Raw genomic sequence first — 21,557 nt, 5'->3', positions numbered from 1 at the left:
CGCGTGTGCTCCCCCTCCCCCCCCCCGGCAGACATCCCCGCACTCCCCGATGCCCCCACCCGGGGAAGCGGATTCAAGTGCCGCCGGTGACCACGGAGACGCCCCGCCCCTCCGGGAGCGATCAGCAGTGCGCACGCGCGGCAGGGCGCGGCTCAGGCGGGGCGGGAGGCGTGGCTTAGGGAGGGGCGTGGCGACGCTGTGACGTAGCGGGCGGGGCGACGCGGGGCGGCAGCCGGTGGTTGGGGGCCGCTGTCAGAGTCGGGGCCGCGAGCGGGGCGCAAGGGCGGGCCGGCAGGTACCGGGCCGGGAACGGTGGGGTGGGGTTGGGGTGAGGTGGAGCCGGATCGGACCGAGGCGGGTGGGGGGCAGCGGGGCCGGGCGGGCCGGTCCCGGCGGGGCGGGGGGCGGTGGCCGCTTGCCGTGTCCTTGGCGCCGTCGCCCGGGCGCCTCAGGGCGGGGGAGGGGGCGGGGCCGGCGCTAGGATGGGCAGCGCTCCCTGGCCAATGGGGAAGCGGCGGCGCGCCTCGCGCTGCTCTGATAGGTGGTGAAGGGAGCGAAACCCCGCGCTGCGGAGGCGGGCGCTGAATGGCGGGCGGGGTCGCGGGTTCGGGGACCGGAACTGGAGCTCCGGGCGCGCGGCCTCCCGCTTCCTAAGGCGGGAGCAGCGCGCTCCTTTACTTCGTGAGGAGACTCCGGTTCGGTTCCCGGCGCTCCGGTTTGTTACGGGCGCTGCCGGGAACCCGCGTCCGCGGCACAGCGCCGCTGTCCCGGCCCTTCCGGGCGCGGCCCCGCTGTGCAGAGCCGGGCCGGTGCAGCAGCCGGCAGCCTGACTTTCCCTCTGATCCAGCTAAGTTTCATTCTTATCCTTTCCCTGGGCGTTTGATTTTAAGGATTAAAACCCGAAAGCGTTTCCCAGTTGAACATCTCTTGCAGCAGGTCACGGTAGCTCTGGCTCCAGAGGTCACATTTAGGCCCTTAATCTGCTTTGTGCCCTCGCATGTAGCAACCCTTGGTCTGAAGGAGTATTCCTGGCGCTTGACCTTTGCCGGAGCTGGCAGCAGGGCTGCGGGTCCCCTGTTCCAGTGCTGTCCCTCAGCAGCCCCATGTCTGCTCTGTGCTCATGCTCACTGCCCCAGCACTGTCCCGGAGTTCCCTGCAGGTCTCATGGTTGGGGCTGACCGCCGTCATTAACACCTCTGTTTTGCAGTGCTGTCACCGAGATGCTGCTGGGTGGCAGAGCTGAAACTGGATACCGGTGCTGACACTTTTGTCCCAGAGCTTTTTTTTTTCCATGGTTACATTGGCTCAGAACTCTCCCCACACATTTGGTGGTTTAAGCGTGGGGGAGGTGAATCTCTGCTCCTGCCCCCAGGCAAGTTTGTGGAGCAAATATCTCTGCCCTTAATTCCCACCGTGAATCAAGGCCCAGGAATGCTGTGCTGCCATCCCCTGCTTGCAGCTCTGCCTCAGAAAGTCTGGATGCTCTTTGCACCAAAATTCTGTGCTTAGGAGGGGAGGAATTGGAGCTGCTGTGGTGTGGAGGGGCTAGAACTGTGCTCAGCAAAACAAATGGCCCAGCAGGTGACACAACGGTAAAGGGGACATGTTCCCTCCTGTTGTGCTGAGAAACTTGGTTTGCTGCTGAGGGCTGTGGGGTCACCTCCAGCCCCGTGACGGCTCTGGGCAGGCACAGGGCCAGGTGGCACTGTCCCATGTGCCAGTGCGTCCCAAGGAGATCTCATTGCAGCACTTTCCCTGGGGCTGTTTCTGGCCTTTGTCAGCAGTGTTAGTGGGGAAGAGATGTAGGGATCTGCCTGGGAACTCATGTCCTGAGTGGGCCACGGGAGGGAGGAGGAGCTGCAGTTGATTCTGGTGTTGGGAGAGCTCTTCCCACAATTGCTTCTTCCCAGTGCCCAGCAGTTGAAGGTGGTTTGTGATCACCTCCTATCTCTTGCTGCATTCACAGCCCTAAATACTGTCCAGGTGCTGCTGTGGCCAACTGTGGGGGACAGTCCTGTGCCCCTGCTGCTGCCCTGAGACCCACTGTGGGCTGCCCTGGCTTGGGCGCTTGTCAGATGGATGGAGGCCAGAGGCAGGGTGAGTAATGCAGCAAGAATGGGCCAGGGAAGAGCCACTGTGCTCTGCTCGCAGCCAAGACCTTCACAGTGGGAAGGGGAGCGAAGGAGAAGGGTCTCGTTATGCAAACCCTGTGGAGGTTGTTTTCCCACATCCCAACAGGACAGGGTCATCTGAGCACAGAAAATGTGGCATTCAGCAGTAAAACCCATCTGGTAAGAAATAAATCAAGTTGCTGGTACCATTTGGGTGGCATTCCAGAGCTCTCAGCACCAGCTGTGCTCCTGGAGCCAATGTTTCCATGCTGGGCTCTCATTCTGAGCAGTAGTGTCCCAACGTATGCTGGGAGCACGGGGACACTGCTGCTCATGACCCGGAGTAGGCAGGGCACCAGCAGCTCCTTGCATGGGTTCTTCTCTTATACCACAGTCACATGGACGTCAGCTGAGTGTGTCAGGAGGGAATAGGAAATAAAGTGATGTGAAGCTGTGGTGTGTTGTGCACGGTGGGGACCACCTGAACAAAGGTTGTTGCTCAGTCACCAAGCTCGTGCCAGGGGTGAGCGTGCTCGTGCTTGCACTGCCTTGAACACTAAAGCTCTTTTCATTTCTATTCCAACAGGAACTTGTGTGAGGCTGTTGGACAAACATGTTTAACTTAAGGACTTGTGCAGCAAAGCTGAGGCCGCTGACGGCCTCTCAGACTGTAAAAACAATTTCCCAACAGAGGCCAGCAGCACCCAGGACGTTTCACCCCATCCGGTGCTACAGCGCGCCGGTGGCTGCCGAGCCTTTTCTGAGCGGGACTAGTTCGAACTATGTGGAGGAAATGTACTATGCGTGGCTGGAAAATCCCAAAAGTGTACATAAGGTAAGGAGCAACTGGGACACTGCCTCCACTTCCCTGCTTCCGTGTGTGTGTGAGCCGTGGGTGCAGGTAAGTGCAGGCATCCCAGGCTGGCGTGGATGTCCATTCTGCTGAGCTTCTCCCGAAAGCAGCGGCAGCACCAGGAAGCTTCTCCACTCAAGAGCGACTGCCCTGCACTTTGCACACAGCCAACACGGAGTTCTCTGCGTCCTGGACCACACGTGGATACAAGGAATGGCTTCAGAGGGAATCTGACCTGCTGAGCTCCCGATGATATCTGGTTTCCAGCCCTTACTGCTCCTCAGGAGGATTCATTCTGAGGTTGAGGAGGGAGAGGGTGCTCTTCACATCTCATGTCCTTTTTGCTTGGAGCACAGGCTGCAGGCATGGCAGCTGATTTGTGTCCTGCAAGAGTGCTGCTGAGCAGGGTTGGGAGTTGGGCACAGACATGTTTGTGCACCGTTGCAGCACAAGACAGGGCTGCAAGGCTTGCTCCTGGATGGCCAGGGGATTTCTGAAACCCCACTGTGTTTTCCCCCCAGTGTTTCACAAAGTATTACTTCAGGGAATGAGTTTCAGTATTACCCACATCATTTGTAAAAGGGTTTCATGCATATTCTGGTGGTGCTCCCAGGCCAGTCTTAGCAGCTGCAGAGCAGCATGCAGCTGTTACATGGGCACTCAGGCGATGTGGAAGGAATCTCATGCTCAAACACTTGTGTCAGCAGTGAGCTGTTTTCAGAGGCACTGACCCCACATGTCCAAACCACAGCCTGTGGGCTGCTTGCTGCTACAGGAGCCCTCAGGCAGAGTCAGAGTCAGGTTCTCATAGCTGATTCACTCTGTGTTCCTTTCTGCTGCCTTGTGCTGGTCTGCAGGCCTCGTCACAGCCTCTGAGTGTCACTTAGAGCATTTCTGAGCACCTTGGGAGCCCCGTGGCTGCAGCTCACTCCCACTGAGCAAGGTTTGCAGTGAGCTTTGCACACAAACACAGCTCTTGCTGCAGTTTTGCGCTGACTCTGCCCTGGGTGTTTTGGTGCTGCTTTGAAAATGCTGCTGCTGAATCCCTTACAGCAGCCACAGGGCCCATGCTGCGAGCTGGGAGCATGGTGCTGCTGGTTTGGGTCAGCAAAATGACATGGTTAAAAGGCAGCAAAAGGTTTTGTTGTTTTCAGGACCGAGGAGCTCATGTCTCAGAACGGCTGTGCAGTGCTGCATGGGGGAGCACAGCTGCTCCCTGCTGTGTGTTTGTAGCCCCTGCCCTGTGCTGTGCAGATGCTAAGCCCCGGCACAGGGACCTGCAGGCTCTCCTCTTTGAGTTCTCCAAACCTCAATGCAGGGGCCAGCTAGGAGCAGGGTGGGACCAGAGATGCCTGGAGATGCTTCTGGCACATGCTCCTGTGCTACTGATCCCCACATAAATCCCCTGGCACGAGGCATCAGATCCTGCTGGGGACTTTGTAACTTGCCCCAGGACCTTGGGGAAAAACTTTGCTGCCAAGGAGGCACTGGCGTGTCCCCAGCTGATAGCTGGGGCAGGGCAGCGTCCAAACCCACCCAGCTGCTGCAACAGCAGCCAAGGCTTATCTCTGTTTGGAGATGGCAGAAACCCCATGCCTGCCTGGGGCAGGGCTAGGGAGGAGCTGGGATTTCTGAGCTTGGCTCACCAGAAACCTCACTGCTGCTGTCCCATTGCAGTGTGCCTTGGAGTGCTGAGCAGGGCAAGCTTGCTTCCTTCATCCGGGGCTGGTTGCTGAGGTTGCAAAACATGTTCACGTGCTCTTTCTGTGTGCTGAAGGATTTTTGTTGTTGTTTGTTTTAAGCTTTTTTACTCATTCTGTCCTTCATCTGAACTCCAGTTTCCCATTAGAGACCTTTGCTGGAATAAAATGAGCAAATGGGAGCTAAGCTGGGGAGGGAGGAGGTAGAGGATGGAGGGAATTATTCCCAGTACTGGTGGCTGCTGAGAGCCTTTCCTGGTGCTGGCCCCCTCCCACTGCTGCTCACAGAAGGAATGGTGAGGCACTGCTTGCTGTACGGCCGGGGAGCTGGGGTGCTGCCAGGCAGCCCCTGAATGCACCCATGCTGACATGGGTCCTGCTTTCCTCCTATTCACCAAGGGTCTTCAGTGTGGTCTGCTCCTGTTGGTGTTGGATTGATATGTTCAGGAAAGGCTTTGGGAGCAGAAAGTGCTGTGCAGAAGTGCAGTCAGGAAACAATCTCCCTGTGTGGAGGGATGCTGTTATCTTGTTGGAGAAGGGCTGGTCACGACTTGCCTTTGGTAAACTGGTGCCAGCTTTTCCCCATCGCCTGCTTTGTTTGGTTTGTAACAGTTTCTGGGAGGACCCATCCCATCCCTTTCCCAGGAATTGCCATCCTGTGTTTTCCTGGGTCCTCTTTTGGGCCCCAAAACCATTTCTTTGTTGCTCTTGCTGATGTCAGTACTGCCTTGTCCCTCCTGACTGTGTGCCCCAGTGCAGTTTTCGCTGTCCCTGATGGGTGTGTGACTGCACTTCCAGAGCCATGTGTCTGCTTCTCAGCACACCCCAGCACTCTCCATTGAGCCGGGATGATCTCTGGTTCCCCCTGCCCTTAGCAGGAGATGGCCTGTTGTTATTTCTCATGCAGTTTCTCAGTGCTCCCAGCTCTGAGCATGCTGCAGTTGGCTCTGCTAACAGCCAGGATCCTCACCCTGCTGCTGATAGAACCTTTGGGCTCTCAATTGCTCCAGAGCACGAATCCACCCCTCCTATCCCTTCCTGTCTTTCTGGAGTGGCGTTCATGCTATCCAACCATGGAGGGCTACTGCAGTGCTACTGATGTCTTCAGGGTGTGGAGGAGAAAGCTCAAGGAGCAGCCATGGGCTGGACAGCAGCTCAGCAGCCCGGTAGCAGAGTGATGCCAATGGCTGCTTCCCACCACAGCATGAGCTCCTCCAGGGCCACCTCCCCACCAGCAGCTGCAGATCAGCTTTAGAAACGCAGAAGCTGATGGTTTTATGGCGTGTGTTGAGGGCTCAGCCTTCCCCGGGGGCCTGGCCTGCAGCAGGGCAGCCCCGGATGCCCTGCCGTTATGTTGGGCAATAAGGTGTTCAGCGAAAGTCTGCTTGCGCTGTGCCGCGCCCTGTGTGGAGAGCTCACAGCTCAGCTTTTCCTTTCAGACCTGGAGCAAAGTGCATCTCCGAGAGGAAAAGGTTTGGAATGTCGGATCGGAGAAGGTCACGAAGGCAGCAGCTCCCTGGGTGCAAGGGTTCAGGTGCAATTCCAGGTGAAAAGTGACTGCAGGGAAGGAAAGGATGTGTGATTTTCGGGTGCTGCTGCTTAACCCCATTCCTCCTGCAGTGGAGGAGCTCTCATCTCCAACTGACACTCAGCAGTGTGGGAATGCTGGGGCTGTGCTGCTCAGTACACCTGTGGTCATCACCATAATTCCTTTCTCAGGCTGCTTTTGTTACCAGGGTGCAGAGTGTGCCCAGCAGCCCTGCAGGAGTTTGTCCCAAGCTGCTTGGCCTTGAACCTAGGAATCCTTGCACAGTCCTCAAAAACCTCGATGTCAGGTGGAAGATCAGCCTGCTTCAGTGTGTGAGCTCCAAAGTCTTTTTCCTTGCATCAGGATGTGTCTGTAGGGTGACCCAGTGTTGTTTGCAGGGCATGCAGGCTGCTGGGAGCCATGTGGGGGCCAGCCCTGGTGGTAGCAGAGAGGAAACCTCCGTCTCTTTTCCCCTTCACTGGGCAGCAGATGCTTCATTCCCTTGCACACCTCTGGAGGGTGAAGGCTGGTTAATGGCCTGGAAAACAGAGCAGTGAGCCTGGGTTCTGCTCTGCAGCAGCCAGAATTGGAGGTAGCAGCTTGGGACAGGAGGGGACAGGATGATGGCTTTGCTCTGGGAGCTGCAGGCTGCGCTCAGCACCGCTCTGAGCTGCGTTGGGCAGCTCTGTGCAGCAGGCAGCCCTCCCCCCCCACCCCCCAAGCAGAAAACAATGGCAACGCAGGCAGGTGCTGGGTTTAGTTTATTTTTGTTATGATTAATATTATTTTTACCATTGGCGGAAATCAGCTGTGTGGATATCAGTTACAGCTCCAGGTTTTTCCGGATTGTATTTATGTTCTTCTAGCATGACCTGCTTCTAAATTTGTTCACTCTGTGCAGCCACGTGCTACGTGTCCGTGCGAGTCGGGGAGGCTGGAAATAGCTGGGGCATGTGGGCTGGGGCACTGCACTGTGCCCGGAGCTCCCTGCAGAGGTTAGGGTGCAGCTCCTGTTCCCAGGTACCAGGGTTTCCCATTTTCTGCTCCAGCCCCACACTGAAGGCACGGTTTGGCCACCCTTACCTGTATTTCTGTAGCCAGCAGAAGAGCCAGTGTCTGGGCTTGTCTCTGGGATGGGACATGGGCTGTGGTGGGCAGTGGGAGCTTAGGTGGCTGTGAGATGTGCTGGCTGGGCCTGGGGAGAGATAGGATGAGGTAAGGTAGGAATGGGAATGCGTAAGGAAGATGAATAGGAAGGTGAATTGAATGAGAAAGGGGAAAGAATATGAAGGTAAAGGAAGGGAATAGGAAGGGGGGCAAGAAGGGGAAAGGAAAGGGAGTAGGAAACAGGAAAGGAAGGGGGGAAAAAAAGCCTGGAACATCCCTGGAGGCATTCAGGGCAAGGCTGGATGTGGCTCTGGGCAGCCTTCTCTAGTGGTTGGGGCCCCTGCCTGTGGCAGGGGGATTCAAACTCGAGATCTTCAAGGTCCTTTTCAATTCAGGCCTTCTATGATTCTATGAAAGAAAGGAGGGAGGGGAGGGAAGGGAAGGGAAGGGAAGAGAAGGGGAGAGGAAGGGGAAAGGAATGAGAAATGAATGGGAAAGGGATTGGAAAGGAAAAGAACAGTAAAGAAAAAACAAGAGTGGGGGGTGCTCTGCACTGGGAGCTGGGCCCTCCAAGCCCTGGTGAGGGGCTGAGAACAGAAGTGCTGCAGCTGTGGGGCAGCATGGCAGGGCTGAGTGGGACGTGGGGCTGAGCACGGGCACCAGCAGTACTGTGAGAAGGGGAAAGGTGAGGAGGAGACCTGAGTGGGAAGGGGAGGACCACGTGACCTTAGGGCTGAAAGAGCTTGAATCCTTTCTTGTCTGCGGGCAGCTTCACCTTTTTGTCAGTGGTCTCTGAAAATCAGAATCAGAGTGCTCGAGGCAGCATGACCCCGTGTGGTTTTGGTACATGCTACAAAGTGGGTTTTTCCTTCTGGCCTCGCACCTTGATATCATCGTGCTGTTTTTCCCTAGGAAGACAGCAGGATACCTGTGGGCTCCTGTTGCTGTCCCGTCCTCTCCGTGGTAGGAGCGTTGCACTGGGGATGTTTGGATTGTGCCTGCTGATCTGTCACTTCTTTTTTTCTCTCTAGTCATGGGACATCTTCTTTCGCAACGCCAACGCCGGAGCTGCTCCAGGCACTGCTTACCAAAGCCCCCCCCCGCTGAGCTCCAGCCTTTCCGCACTGTCCCAAGCACAGTTCTTGGTTCAAGCACAGCCCAACGTAGACAAACTGGTGGAAGACCATCTGGCAGTGCAGTCTCTTATCAGGGCATATCAGGTAAGAACACAGCATTGTGCTTGGCACCAGCCTGCCCTCTGCAGCCTCCCCAGCAGCTCCACGCTGCCATGTGTGCAGAGCCCCTCACTGTAACACTGCCAGACAATAGGAAGCTTAAAGCCACTGCCACCCCACCGGTGCCATTGTTGTAGCATGGTCTGCTATCAGCCCAGGCCAGGAGCTGCAGGGACGCAGCTGTTCCCAGCAGAGTGGGTTGGGTGTGAGTGCTGCATGGGAGCTCTGGGCTCTGCCTCCACCTCCTCTTGCTCAGGAGCAGTGTAGGACAGCTGTGCTGTTTCCTGTGCTTCAAATTGACACAGCACTTCAGGAAAAGTTGGTTTGCTCTTTGCAAATGGATGAGGGCTGCGGTGCTGCTGGTCCAACCCTGAGGCTTGGACCAACACTGCCCAAATCAGCCTTTGGGAGAAACAGGTTCCTAGCAGAAAGGAAACCACTGCAGCATGCATCGAGGCTCAGTGCTTTAGCTCAGGAGAGCGCTGGGACACGTTCCTGCATTAATCTTCCCATCATTCTTTCACCTTTGGATTGCCTAGCCATGCTCACCTCTGGGGCACTGCAGTGCTCCTCCTGGGCACAGCGAGGCCCACGGTTGTTTGTGAGCTCCTTGCCCTGTGCTGATGGCGTGGGAGCTGAGTGCCATGCTGCATCCTTGCAGTGCTGGCTTCTGAATGCCACGCAGCTCCAGCATTAAATCAAGCAGTGAGCAATGTCATTGGAGGCAGCCACTTCCAGACCAGCAATCTGCACACGATCCCTCGACCTCCTCTGCACTTCCTCAGCTCCCTCAGTGGCCATTCTGGGAGGTGGTTGCTCTTGACCTGCTTTTTCTGATCTGGATTGAGAAAGCTGCAGTGGTACGGCTGCAGCCATAACGGGGAGGTTCCAGGTGGGGAGGCTGAGCATGGCATGCAGGTAGGCGAGGGCTGGCAGCCCTACCTGCAGAATGTGACCTACTTAACCACCAGGCAATTAATTTCCGAAACCAGGTTGAGCTGGAGAGTCCCTGTAGGGCTTGGTGAGCAGTGTCCCTGCCCTGTGCTGGCTCCTGGGAGCACCAGCACCGGCCTGTTCCTCCACTGTGGCACTGCCTGGGAGCCCAGTTCATTCTTTCCTTTTAAATGACTGGCATGGTCTGGTTTGGGCTGGGGAAAACAATCTGCCTCTGTGTCTCTGCAGTGGGCTGTGCCACCCACGTGGTGGGACTGCTGCCACTGCCACTGCTGCCCTGGGGGGTTCTGTGTGCTGAAATAGGGGGGCGGGGGGGGGGAAAGAAGGAAGAAAAGAAGCATGACAGAAGACCCCCTACTTATTCCTATGTGAAGTGGAGGATTTGCTGCGTAGCTGTGCCACCGAGTTGACCTCCAGGTGGAGGAACCCAACTTGGGAGGGCACTGCAGCCACCGAACTCTGGAACTGCTGACCCTGAGATCTGGGATAGCCCTCCATTCCCAGCCCCTTTCATTGATTTCTGGGCATCCCATTGCACAGCTCGACCCAGTGGGCATTGTGGATCTGGAGGGTAGCACTGAATATTGAAAATCAAAGCAATACGGACTGAAAAGAAAAGCAGTTAAGTGGACATGAGAGCAGTAAACACGGGAAAGAAAATCTCAGCAGATCCAGGGGCAGCAAGGAGGATTTTCAGGCCGAAGAGTGCAGCTCTGGTCACTGAGCACCACTCAGGACCCCTCCTACAAGAGCACACAGATCAAAACCAGGAACCTGGTCCTTCCTTTGCTGTGGTGCCTGCAAGGAAGGAAGCAGTGCAGGTTTATCCCTAGGAGGGACTCGGGGCGAGGGTGACAGCAACATCAGGTGCCCTTGTCCCCTGTCTGCTCTGTGCTCTGCAGGACCACCCCCTGCAGCCCAGAGCTCTGTGGGGAGGGCACAGGTAAGTAGGTGGCAGTGGCATGGTGCTGCTGGGCCCTTCCCAGTGCTGTGCTGAAAGCTGCTCCAGGCCTCAGAGCGGGGCTGGGACCCTCCTGGCAGGCTCCATGGAAGATGCAAGGAGGGAAGCTGCATGAGCTCGTGTTGTTTCGGTTATTATTTTAAGGAACACCTCTTCAATTAACTTGTCTTAATGACTAATCTGTATTGTTGCTTCCAGGTCAGGGGCCATCACATTGCAAAGCTTGATCCTCTCGGCATTAGTTGTGTAAATTTTGATGATGCACCTGTAACTGTTTCTCCAAACGTCGGTGAGAATTACTCTGCAAATTAATTCGAATGTAATTTAACTTTTTTACCCCTCCCCTCTTTTGTTTTTCTTCCTCTCTCCTCTCCCTCCTGGTACCTGTTCTCCCCTCCGTTCCCGGCCCATTTCATAGATTCGAGGGCACCATGTAGCACAACTCGACCCCCTGGGCATCTTGGATGCGGATCTGGACTCATCCGTTCCAGCCGATATTATCACATCCGCAGACAAACTGGGTGAGGGCTTTGAGAGCAGTTAGTGCTGCATTGCTTGAGCTCCTCTCTCTCTCACAGCTTTGTAGGTAGAGTGCTTCACCAGTGCAGGGGAAAGGTCTGAAGTTTTCTTCCTAACAATTGCTCCAAATTTGTCGGAGAGCATGGTGGTGGCAGAGCAGCTCTGCCCCCCCTCCCCATCACTGCTCCCCGGCCTCGGCTGTGCTCTGAGCTCTGGCAGTGATTGTGCCAAGGAGGCTTTGGGATGTATTCCCACCCGGGTAGGGGTGGAAGTACCCCTGCTTTGGAGTGAGAGATGCATGCGTGTGGCACAGAGGGGTGCACGTGGTGCCCGGGGGGGGCAAAGCCTTAATGCTCAGTGCTTCAGCTCAGCCCTCCAAGTTGTGCTCTCCAGCACAGTGCCACCTCCAGCGCAGAGGCAGCGAGCTCCTTCACCCTGCTGCTTCTTCCAGGGCCGGTCCCTTGCTGCAAGGCATGCTCCTAACCTAGAGTAGAGCACAGCGATGATCACTAACCTCGCACAGCTGCAGCAGCCCATCCAAATTCTGTGTGTGTGTGTGCGTGTGTGTGTGTGGGGGGGTGGGTGACTTCAGTCGCCCTGCTGCCTGCAGCAGCCATCAAGCCTCATGCTGCTGGGCTGGGCTGGGAGGAGTGGTCCTTCAGGATGCTCCCCTGTGCGGCCCTGTCGTGGCTGGACCATGCTGCATTGCCCAGGTTAACTCAGCCCAGCAGCACTTTGTTCCTGAGCTCTGTGCCGCCACCAGGCGGTCTTCCCTATGGCTGAGAGTTGGCCCCACAGCTCCTGGTGTCGGCTTAATGACCGGGAATGTGTGAATTCAGAGGACAGAACGAGAGCAGGGAACGAGCCGTGCTCCTGCTGCCAGCTGCTGGTTTGCACCAGGGCTGGGTTGCATCAGCCGTGATGTGACTGCAGGAGGCCGTGTGTCCTACTGTGACCGCTGCTGTCAGGAGCATGAGAGGCAGAGGCTCATCCCATGTCCCCTGAAATCAAACTTCATGCTGAGTGGGGCAGCGCGGGGACACGGTGGCTGGGAGGAGAGCTGCTGTCTCATCCCCCCCCCCCCCCCCCCGCCTGCAGTATGCAGCCAAGCCCAGCCCAGCAGCAATCCTACGCAGCTCAATGCAGCACTTCTTCCTTAATTGGCCACGGCCTCCTTGCTGCTGAGCCAGCAGTGCTGCTTTCCCACATGGGAGCTTCCCCACACTGTGCCGTCCCTGGAGGTGCCCAAGGCCATGGATGGAGCCCTGGGCAGCCTGAGGTCCCTTCCAGACCCAGCACCCCTGGCTCGGTGCTTCAGGATGCTGTCTGCCCTCAGCTTGGCCCTATGGCTGGGGGCAGTTGGGAGGACAAGGGCAGATTTTCTGGCCAGTGCTGAAGATCTGCTGTAGCCTGTTGTTTGCAGAGAGAGCCGATTTCTAAGCAAATCGTGCTGGCTTTTCACTTTGGAAGAGTATTTCCTAACACTTGGTCTGCAGTTAATTTGCAGAGCAGTTAATAAGAGGAGTGTTAGACTTGCTCTGGAAACAATCTTTTGTTTCCTATTTCTGCATGCTGAAATCTTTAGAGGTCAGCTGTTGAGGTGGGAGCTGTGCAGCTTCTTCTGTGACTTGAGTAAGTCTAAGGAGCTGTTGCAGCTCGTCTCTGAAGTTGATCTTTTCTCTCAGCTGCCTTTTGTTGAGCAGCTTGCTGCTGCCAGGTTTGGAAGCTCTGGGTACATCAGGGCGGTGCAGGCTGTGCAGGGGAACCCCTTATCTTGCTCAGCCCCATTCCTGCTCGGGAGACGGTGTGTTCCTGCGTGTCGGTCGGTCTGTCCGTGGAAGGACCCTTTGGCACAGCTGTGCCCTCAAAGCCCTGTGCTCCCCCTGGGGCTGTTCATCCTGCAGTTGGGAGGTGCTGCACATCAGAGGAGACCTCAACCCATGCAGCCCAACTGTGCCCAGTGTCTGATGCCCCTGCCCACCCTCTCCCTCCCTTCCTGAGCACGTTCTCCACCAGGATCCCTTTGCCATGTAGCGAGCAGCCATCCTCCACCCATCCCACCCTTTTTTGCCTTCGGTGGTTCCCACTCTGTTTGAATACTGTATTCTATGTTATTTTTTTTTTTAGACTCGTGATTTTCCACGACTGTACTCCTTGCGGTTTTTTCCCTTTACTAACTCTGACTGCGTCTCTCTATCTTCTCCCTCTGCACCCCCCGCCCACCCCAGACCTCGCAGTGTTCAAGGAGCGGCTGAGAGTGTTAACAGTGGGAGGTACGCAGCCCCAACCCTCAGGACTCTCTGAATAGGTTGTTCTGCCCCCCCCGCCCCCCGTGGTGCCCTCTGCTCTTTGGAACCCGTCTCTTTTTGGTTTCTTTGGCTCGAAGCGAGCGAGGCGCGTGCTCAGCGATGCTTCCCCCCGAGCGTTCCCCGTGCTGTGTGTGTGTGTGTGGCACTGGGGGCCCTCTGATGTACACACACAGTATCGCTCCGCTGCCTTTCGTTAGAACCGTCGTCGTCGCGTGCTCGATGTTAATTACTGCTTGGTTGATCCACACAGACTTCCTCTGTGCTTATGTTGGGTTTTGTGCTGCTTTTGTCCCCTCGCCTCTCCTCTCTTCCCCACCCGTGGCTGACCCCTCCCCGGCCCCATCCCATCCTTCTCTCTCTGCTTCTGCTCGTCCCACCCACGACAACCCTGCAGGATTTTACGGGCTGGATGAGTCTGACCTCGACAAGGTCTTCCATTTGCCCACAACCACCTTCATCGGAGGAAATGAGTCGGCTCTTCCTCTCCGGGAGATCATCCGCCGCCTGGAGGTGAGGGCCGGGTGTTTGCAGGCGGTGCTTGCAGCCCAAGAGCTGTTTGCTGCAGAGCAATGGCTTTGCTGCCAGTTGCTTCCTTTGCCCCACGGAGAGATCTCTCTGGCTGACCTCAGGAGGGAGATAAGCATCTGAGATAAGCAGCAGGGAGAGCAGGCCCCTGATTCTGGGAGGTTTTCCTCATTCCCTCCCTGCCTTAACCCGTGGGGTCTGAAAACAGGGTCTGAGGTGCTGTGCAACCCTGAGAGGCTGTGAGTTCTGCATGTGCAGGGAGAGAGGGCCCCACGCCGAGCGCTGGGGTGAGGCAGTGCTCCGGGTGACTCCTGGGAGGTGCAGCTCACTCCTCACCTTGCTGTGTGCTTAAAGGGGGGACCGAGGGATCCCCCAGCACCGCACAGAGCCAGCTTGGAGCAGGCTGGGGACGTGTGCGGCTCCTGCCGGTGCCTCACGGGCTGTCCATTCCTCCGGGGGCAGATGGCGTACTGCCAGCACATCGGCGTGGAGTTCATGTTCATCAACGACCTGGAGCAGTGCCAGTGGATCCGGCAGAAGTTCGAGACCCCAGGGATCATGCAGTTCACCAACGAGGAGAAGAGAACGCTGCTGGCACGCCTGGTCCGCTCCACCAGGTACCCTGTGAGCAGCGTGGCCCTGACCCCCATTTTTCCCCTATTTCCCCCAGTTTTCCCCCATTTATTTTCTGCTGCATGGCTGCCCTAGCCGGACAGTCACCACCTGCATCATCTCTCCTTGGCATCATCCGTGGTGGTCCCTCTGGGCTGGGCTAACCACGGAGATAAGATGCGGGGCTCGCTCAGGTGCTGCCAGAATGCTGTCACAGAGCCTGCAGACAGATGATGCTGGCAGAAAACAGATAGAAAGAAGGTGTTGATCAACAGCACAGAGCCAGCATGCATGCAGGGTGGGGGGAGGGGAGCTGGGCAGCAGGAGGGGTATGGAGTGAGGGGGCTGCAGGGCTGCTTCAGCACTGCACGCTGTGCCCCCCTCATGAGGTCTTCTCTTCGCTCTCCCTTCCAGGTTTGAGGAGTTCCTCCATAGGAAGTGGTCTTCGGAGAAGCGTTTCGGTCTGGAGGGCTGCGAAGTGCTGATCCCGGCCTTAAAGACCATAATTGATAAGTCGAGTGAGAAGGGAGTGGATTATGTGATCATGGGGATGCCCCACAGGTACGTGTCCCTGTGTTTGGTGCCCTGCCGTTTGGTTCTGCAGGGTGAGCCACCAAGCTCAGACCTCAGCAGCTCCCCCTGAGTGCATGGATGGGCTGTGGGGGGAAGAGATGGAAATGGCACTGCAGAGCTCCGTGGCCTTGGCAGAAGGAGCTTTGTTTGAGGAGGGCTGCAATGCAAGGGTGGGATTTGGCTGGGCTGCGGTGGGAAGGGCACAGAGGGGGTCCCCATCCCTGCAGGGACAAAGGATGTGTTGGAGCACAGCCCCCCGTCCCCTCCGCTCATCCCCTCCCCTTGTTCCTCACAGCTGGGGGGCTGTGGGGCTGCCCCCTTGCTCTCTGGTGTGGTGAGGCACGGGGCTGCGCTGCCTGCTGCTCGCTGACAGCAGCATTGCTTTCACAGAGGGCGTCTGAATGTCCTTGCCAATGTGATCAGGAAGGAGCTGGAGCAGATCTTCTGCCAGTTTGACTCCAAGCTGGAGGCTGCTGACGAGGTGAGTGCTCCTCTGCTGTGCTCCATCCCTATGGCAATCTGCAGGCCGTGGTGTGAGCTGCATCACACTGCTGCTGGCAGCTCTCCGTGTCGCAGCACGGTGTCCCCCATCCCCTGCCAGGGCTCTGGTGACGTCAAGTACCACCTGGGGATGTACCACCGCAGGATCAACCGCGTCACCGACAGGAACATCACCCTGTCCCTGGTGGCCAACCCTTCCCACCTGGAAGCAGCTGACCCTGTGGTCCAAGGCAAGACCAAAGCAGAGCAGTTCTACTGCGGGGACACGGAGGGGAAGAAGGTAAGCAGCGAGGTGGCACCGATGAGCTGTCACACAAGCTGCCATCCCCACCACAGCTGCTCCCACATCTCCCCCTGGTCTTTGGTGATAGCTCCAGCGGGGGCCTTGGCCACCACAGGGAAATGAGCATTGTTCCCACCCCCAAGGGCCCAGCACTGGGGCTGGGAGGGCTCAGCTCCATGCTGCGGGGCCTCCATGTGCATGGGGTGGGAATGCTGGGGGCACCGTGCTGGGATGGCCGTGCGTGGGGGCTGGGGGTGCTTGTACCCACTCTCAGTGCTTGATTCATTGCCTCTGGCACTCCGGGAGAAGTGAAAGGGTGAGATCAAAAGTACTTCCTTTCCTCCCACACTGTGAGGGCTGAGAATAAATAGAGCAGCTCTGTCCTCACCTGGCAGGCAGCATCCTCAGCCAGCCCCGGCTTAAGCAGTGAAACAGCTGAAGGCACAGTGAGCTCTGCCACAACGTGCTCCTGTCTTTTGGGGTGAAAGTGCACAGGAAAGGTGCATTTTTCCCAGCACGGCCCCTGGAGCTGTCGAGCACGGGGTGCTCTGCTGGGACGTAACTGCAGGGATGGCAGCAGCTGCCACTCCAGAGCTGTAGGAAATCACTGGTTGCTGCCCCGGGGCTGAGCCGCGGCCGCAGCACCACTGAGTGCCCTCACCCCGCAGGTGATGTCCATCCTCCTGCACGGAGATGCGGCGTTTGCAGGACAGGGAATCGTGTACGAGACGTTCCACCTGAGCGACCTGCCCTCCTACACCACGCACGGCACCGTGCACGTCGTGGTCAACAACCAGGTGTGGGGCACGGCCGCCCAAAGCCGGGCGAGATGTTGCGGCCCCAGCGCTGGGGTGGGGCCAGGGAAGCCCGGCTCGCTGTGGGCCCCTGTCCTGAAAGCTGCCTGCATTCCCTGGGTGCCACGTGAGCACCTGCCCAGCTTCATCCCCAGCTGGGATCTGCAAGCAGTGCTGTTTGTTCCACATCCCGTCCTCCCCGACAGATCGGCTTCACCACGGACCCACGCATGGCACGCTCCTCTCCGTACCCCACAGACGTTGCCCGCGTGGTCAACGCACCCATCTTCCACGTCAATGCAGATGACCCCGAGGCTGTGGTGTACGTGTGCAACGTGGCAGCGGAGTGGCGAAGCACTTTCCACAAGGATGTGGTGGTGGATTTGGTAAGGAGGTGGCACCAGGCGTTGTCTGAAGGCTGCAGCTCCTCCAGCTTTTGGGGCACGGTTTCAGGGGAGGGAAAGAGAGAGTTTAGGTGAGGTCATGAGGATGTACTGACACTCGGGGAAGAAATGTGGTCTCAGTGCAGAGCCTGCCCTCATGCCCCTGCACTGAGCAGGGCTCTCCCTCCTGGGCTGCTTTGGACTTTCCATAGCACAGAGACCCTGTGACTCTGCTTTTTGAAGCACAGGTTGCAGGGCTGCTCTCAGAAGCTCCCTCCTTCCCTGCAGGTGTGTTACAGGCGCAACGGGCACAACGAGATGGACGAGCCCATGTTCACACAGCCCCTGATGTACAAACAGATCCGGAAGCAGAAGCCGGTCCTGCAGAAATATGCTGAGCTCTTGATTTCACAGGGGGTGGTAAATCAGCCGGAGTATGAGGTACTGTCACCGGGGTGCATGAGGGCAGAGCTCTGGGGTGTGGGATGGGGGGCAGACGAGCTGGCACCCCCAGCAGTGGGAGAAGGAATGCAGAGCATCTAAGTGCACCAAGACCTGCCCTGGCTGCCCCAGGGTCTCAGTTGGTTCAGAGCTGGGGGGACAGCTCCTGCACCCGTCACCACTCACCTAAAGGTGGCAGAGCTGCACTGTGCTCGGGTGAGCAGTGGCTGGGCTGGGAGCTGGGGCTCGGCTGCAGGCTGTGCCAGCTGGGAGCAGGAACATCTCGCTCCCATCTTGCTCCCAAGGTTGCTCCTTGATCTCTGCAGTGCAGAGCTGTGCCCTGCAGCACCGGGAGGGCTGGAGCTGAGCTGCAGGGCCCCTGGGGGCTGCCTGGCGTGGGGACCTGCTCTGACCCCAGGAGCCTTGCACGCTTATGCCAGCACTGCTGTTTGGAGCCTCCTGTCATGCAGCTCTGCATGCTTTGCCTCGCAGGAGGAAATCGCCAAGTATGATAAGATCTGTGAGGAGGCCCATGCAAGGTCCAAGGATGAAAAGATCTTGCACATCAAGCACTGGTTGGACTCCCCCTGGCCTGGTAAGTTGCTGGCAGCATTTCAGCTAGCACATAGCCCAGCTTCTCCAGAGTCCGCTGGGACTCTGGCACCCTGACAGCTGGCTTTCAGCAAATGTACACTCATGGGGTGAGGGCGTGGTGCTGGCATCCCTGCTTCTGCTCTTGAGGTGCTGGTGGAGCCAGGTAGGGCCACCATGGCTGCTCCTCTGGCCGCAGGTTTCTTCACTCTGGATGGCCAACCCCGCAGCATGAGCTGCCCCTCCACCGGGCTGAATGAGGAGGACCTGACACACATTGGCCAAGTGGCCAGCTCGGTGCCAGTGGAGGATTTCACCATCCACGGAGGTAGGAGCTCGCTGGAGCTGTGTATTTGTTCCTGAGGAGGTGAGGGAGATGGCTGGGGCACATCCTGGCAGGAAGGGGTGCTTGGATGGGCTCGTCTGTGGCACTGAGGGGTTCAAAGGGAGCTGTGGTTCATTCAGGGAGGAGCGTAAGGAACAGCTCATCCTCACAGCTCCTCTGCCCCAGGGCACGCACAGATTGTATGCCCACGGGCAGGTTTGGGGATGGAGCTGTTGTCACCACAAACCACTGCCTGTCCCCGCAGGTCTGAGCCGGATCCTGAAGACCCGTGGGGAGATGGTGAAGAACAGGACTGTGGACTGGGCGCTGGCCGAGTACATGGCGTTCGGCTCCCTGCTAAAGGAGGGCATCCACATCCGCCTGAGTGGGCAGGACGTCGAGCGGGGCACCTTCAGGTGGGGCAGTGATGGCTGCGTTCGGCCCCACAGCCTCTGGAGGGGATCCCAAGCGATGAGGCTTTTGTCCTTTTGGTTATATATTTTGCCACCCTGGGGCACGATCTCCTGCTGGCAAAAACATTGCACTGACTGACAGAGTGAGACCCCCATGAGGCAGCAGCTTGTGCTTGGCAGGGGGTAACGCTGTGCTTCCCTCTCTTCCAGCCATCGCCACCACGTGCTGCACGACCAGAACGTGGACAAGAGGACCTGCATCCCGATGAACCACCTGTGGCCCAACCAGGCTCCCTACACCGTCTGCAACAGCTCTCTGTCCGAATACGGAGTCCTGGGTGAGTGTGGTTCTGTGCCCTGGGGGGGCCATCCCCCCACTCCTACCCCTAACCACCTCTTACCCCTCCTGCAGGCTTCGAGCTGGGCTTTGCCATGGCCAGCCCCAATGCCCTGGTGCTCTGGGAAGCCCAGTTTGGGGACTTCCACAACACTGCCCAGTGCATCATTGACCAGTTCATCTGCCCTGGGCAAGCCAAGTGGGTCAGGCAGAATGGCATCGTCCTGCTGCTCCCCCACGGCATGGAGGGCATGGTGAGGACCCCCCTCCCCCAGGCCTCTGGCTGCCCCCCAGCTCATGGAAATCTGGCTGTGCCTTCACTCTGCCTGGCTCCACCTGCAGGGCCCCGAGCACTCGTCCGCCCGCCCTGAGCGGTTCCTGCAGATGTGCAATGACGATCCTGACGTCTTCCCGGTGAGTGGAGCTCGGCCCGGTCCCCCTGCTCACCCCCCACGGGGCTTTGCTGGGCCCCGATCTCCACCGTGAAGCTTGAGGGTCCCAACCCCGGGGTGGGCCCGGTGTGTGCGAGGCTGAGCTGTCCCCAGCAGTGGTGTGGTGCAGCAGGGAGGGTGCTGTCCCAGGCTGGGGGCAGGAACGCTGGTCTCCCTCCACGTGCTCTTTGGGAGGGGGCTGGGGGGGCCACAGGGCTGCGGGGCCAGCGGGCGTTGCTGTTCCTTGACACCCCCTGACCCGTGCTTGTTGAGGCAGAAGCTGGACGACTTTGACGTGCGCCAGCTGTACGACTGCAACTGGATTGTTGTCAACTGCTCCACTCCAGCCAACTTCTTCCACGTCCTCCGGCGCCAGATCCTCCTGCCCTTCCGCAAACCGGTCAGTGCTGGGGGTGGCTGCAGGGGGGGGGCGAGCTCTGGGGCTAAAAAACCACCCATGTCCTCGGGCGTACAGAGCAGCCCGTGTGCCCTTGTGTTTGCTGCTGGCCAAGCAGAGGGAGGGCAGGGACAGGAGGCTGTGCCCCCTGCTCGGGGTGACTCCTGGTGCTGCTCACTGCCTGCTTGGCTTCTTCCTCCCCCCCCCAGTTGATCATCTTCACTCCAAAGTCGCTGCTGCGCCATCCTGAAGCACGCTCCAGCTTCAATGACATGCTGCCAGGTACGGGTGGTACGGGGCCGTGTTTGCCTCCCGGGGGTGAAGGGCAGGAGCTTGTGCCGTGTGAAGTCCTCTGGCAGCATCCCCTTGTGCTGCAGCACAGATCTCATCCCTAAAATCCCATGGGACGTGGCAGTATGGGGCGGAGAGGCGTTGCGGTCACCTCGGCCTTGGCTGCGGGTCCTTCCTTCTGCTCTCACCACCTCCCCGTTGTGCAGCTGTGCCGCGTTCTCCCCGTGGGCACTGTGCCGTGACCCCATCTTTCCACAGGCACCCATTTCCTCCGCGTCATCCCCGACAGCGGCGCCGCAGCTCAGAGCCCTCAGAGCGTCCGCCGGGTGCTGTTCTGCACCGGGAAGGTGTACTACGACCTGACGCGGGAGCGCAAGGCCCGGGACATGGAGGCAGACGTGGCCATCACCAGAGTGGAGCAGGTGAGCCCGCTGGGCCTTGGGGGCACCCGTGCGTGTGTGTGTGTGCCGTACCAGCTGCCCCCTGTGCCCCCACAGTTGTCGCCGTTCCCCTTCGACCTCCTGCAGAAGGAAGCTCAGAAGTACCCCAACGCCGAGCTGGTGTGGTGCCAGGAGGAGCACAAGAACCAGGGCTACTACGACTACGTCAAGCCGCGCCTGCGCACCACCATCAACCGCGCCAAGCCCGTGTGGTAAGAGCAGAGCTGGGGGTCACCGTGGGGCAGCGCCGCACCGGGGCTGTCGTGGTGACCCCCAAGTGCCGTCCGTCCCCCTGCAGGTACGCGGGGCGGGAGCCGGCCGCTGCCCCCGCCACGGGCAACAAGAAGACGCACCTGACAGAGCTGCAGCGGCTGCTCGACACCGCCTTCAACCTGGATGCCTTCAAGGACCTGGCCTGAGACCCCCCGCACCCCCACCCCCCCCACCCCGCCCCCCCGTGGCCGCTGCTGCATGTGCGCGGCTCTGTCCGGCTGTGTCTGTCGCCTCCCACCTCCGTCCTTAACTACAGACCTTGTCGACCCAACGCCTCGCCGCCTCGTGCCTGCCACCGCGCCGCCCGGAGGGGCCGGGACCCCCACGTTTGGGGCACGGATCCCCCCACTAGGGATGGGACCCCCCCCACTGAGGCTGGGCCAGCCCCAAGCAGTGGGGTTTGCTCACGTACGGGGATGCTCTCCCACGTGCTCCCACAGCTCAGGGTTGCCGTGGGACCGAGCGCTGTGCCCGTGGGTCTCCATCCCAGTACGTCCCAGCTCCTCCCCCTCTCGGCCGCCTCCTGCTGGGGGCTCCACGCGGCCGGTGCCCACCCGCCCCTCCGGACCCCTGGGCAGTGGGACCCCACGTCACCACTGTCACAGCCGCGCTGCCCACGTGCAGTGCCGGCGCTGCGTCGCGTTGGCGCCACGCTCCAGTCCCGCGTGGG

At 58.8% G+C, this 21,557-nt stretch overlaps 1 protein-coding gene across 4 annotated transcripts; it reads left to right on the top strand.

The window, feature by feature from the left end:
- Window positions 1-219: 219 nt before the first annotated feature.
- Window positions 220-21,057, top strand: OGDH (oxoglutarate dehydrogenase). Of its 4 annotated transcripts, none has more exons than XM_065745084.1 (24): window positions 220-295; window positions 2,698-2,946; window positions 8,331-8,519; window positions 10,868-10,970; window positions 13,197-13,241; window positions 13,672-13,787; window positions 14,265-14,419; window positions 14,829-14,975; window positions 15,378-15,468; window positions 15,589-15,768; window positions 16,440-16,568; window positions 16,772-16,951; window positions 17,237-17,389; window positions 17,882-17,984; window positions 18,180-18,308; window positions 18,571-18,721; window positions 18,929-19,056; window positions 19,131-19,309; window positions 19,398-19,469; window positions 19,764-19,886; window positions 20,093-20,165; window positions 20,433-20,596; window positions 20,672-20,826; window positions 20,913-21,057. In XM_065745084.1, exons 2-24 carry the CDS (start codon window positions 2,725-2,727, stop codon window positions 21,031-21,033), a joined length of 3,108 nt encoding a protein of 1,035 aa, XP_065601156.1. In that variant the 5' UTR covers window positions 220-295; window positions 2,698-2,724; the 3' UTR covers window positions 21,034-21,057. The 4 variants fall into 4 exon arrangements, with proteins under 4 accessions (XP_065601156.1, XP_065601157.1, XP_065601158.1 ...); XM_065745085.1 differs by lacking the exon at window positions 10,868-10,970 and adding an exon at window positions 10,648-10,738; XM_065745086.1 differs by lacking the exon at window positions 13,197-13,241.
- The last annotated feature ends 500 nt before the right edge of the window (window positions 21,058-21,557 follow it).

Source organism: Cyrtonyx montezumae, unplaced genomic scaffold (assembly GCF_038088225.1).
Source record: "Cyrtonyx montezumae isolate F1298 unplaced genomic scaffold, pur_monq_1.0 scaffold_33, whole genome shotgun sequence".
Classification (NCBI taxonomy): Eukaryota; Metazoa; Chordata; class Aves; order Galliformes; family Odontophoridae; genus Cyrtonyx; species Cyrtonyx montezumae.
This window is presented reverse-complemented; position numbering and strand designations above follow the sequence as displayed.

Coding starts and splice junctions, on each gene's coding strand:
- OGDH (XM_065745084.1), top strand. CDS start 2,725: ATGTTTAACTTAAGGACTTGTGCAGCAAAGCTGAGGCCGCTGACGGCC. Junction 13,788..14,264: donor AGATCATCCGCCGCCTGGAG/GTGAGGGCCGGG, acceptor CTCCGGGGGCAG/ATGGCGTACTGCCAGCACAT. Junction 18,722..18,928: donor GTCGAGCGGGGCACCTTCAG/GTGGGGCAGTGA, acceptor CCTCTCTTCCAG/CCATCGCCACCACGTGCTGC.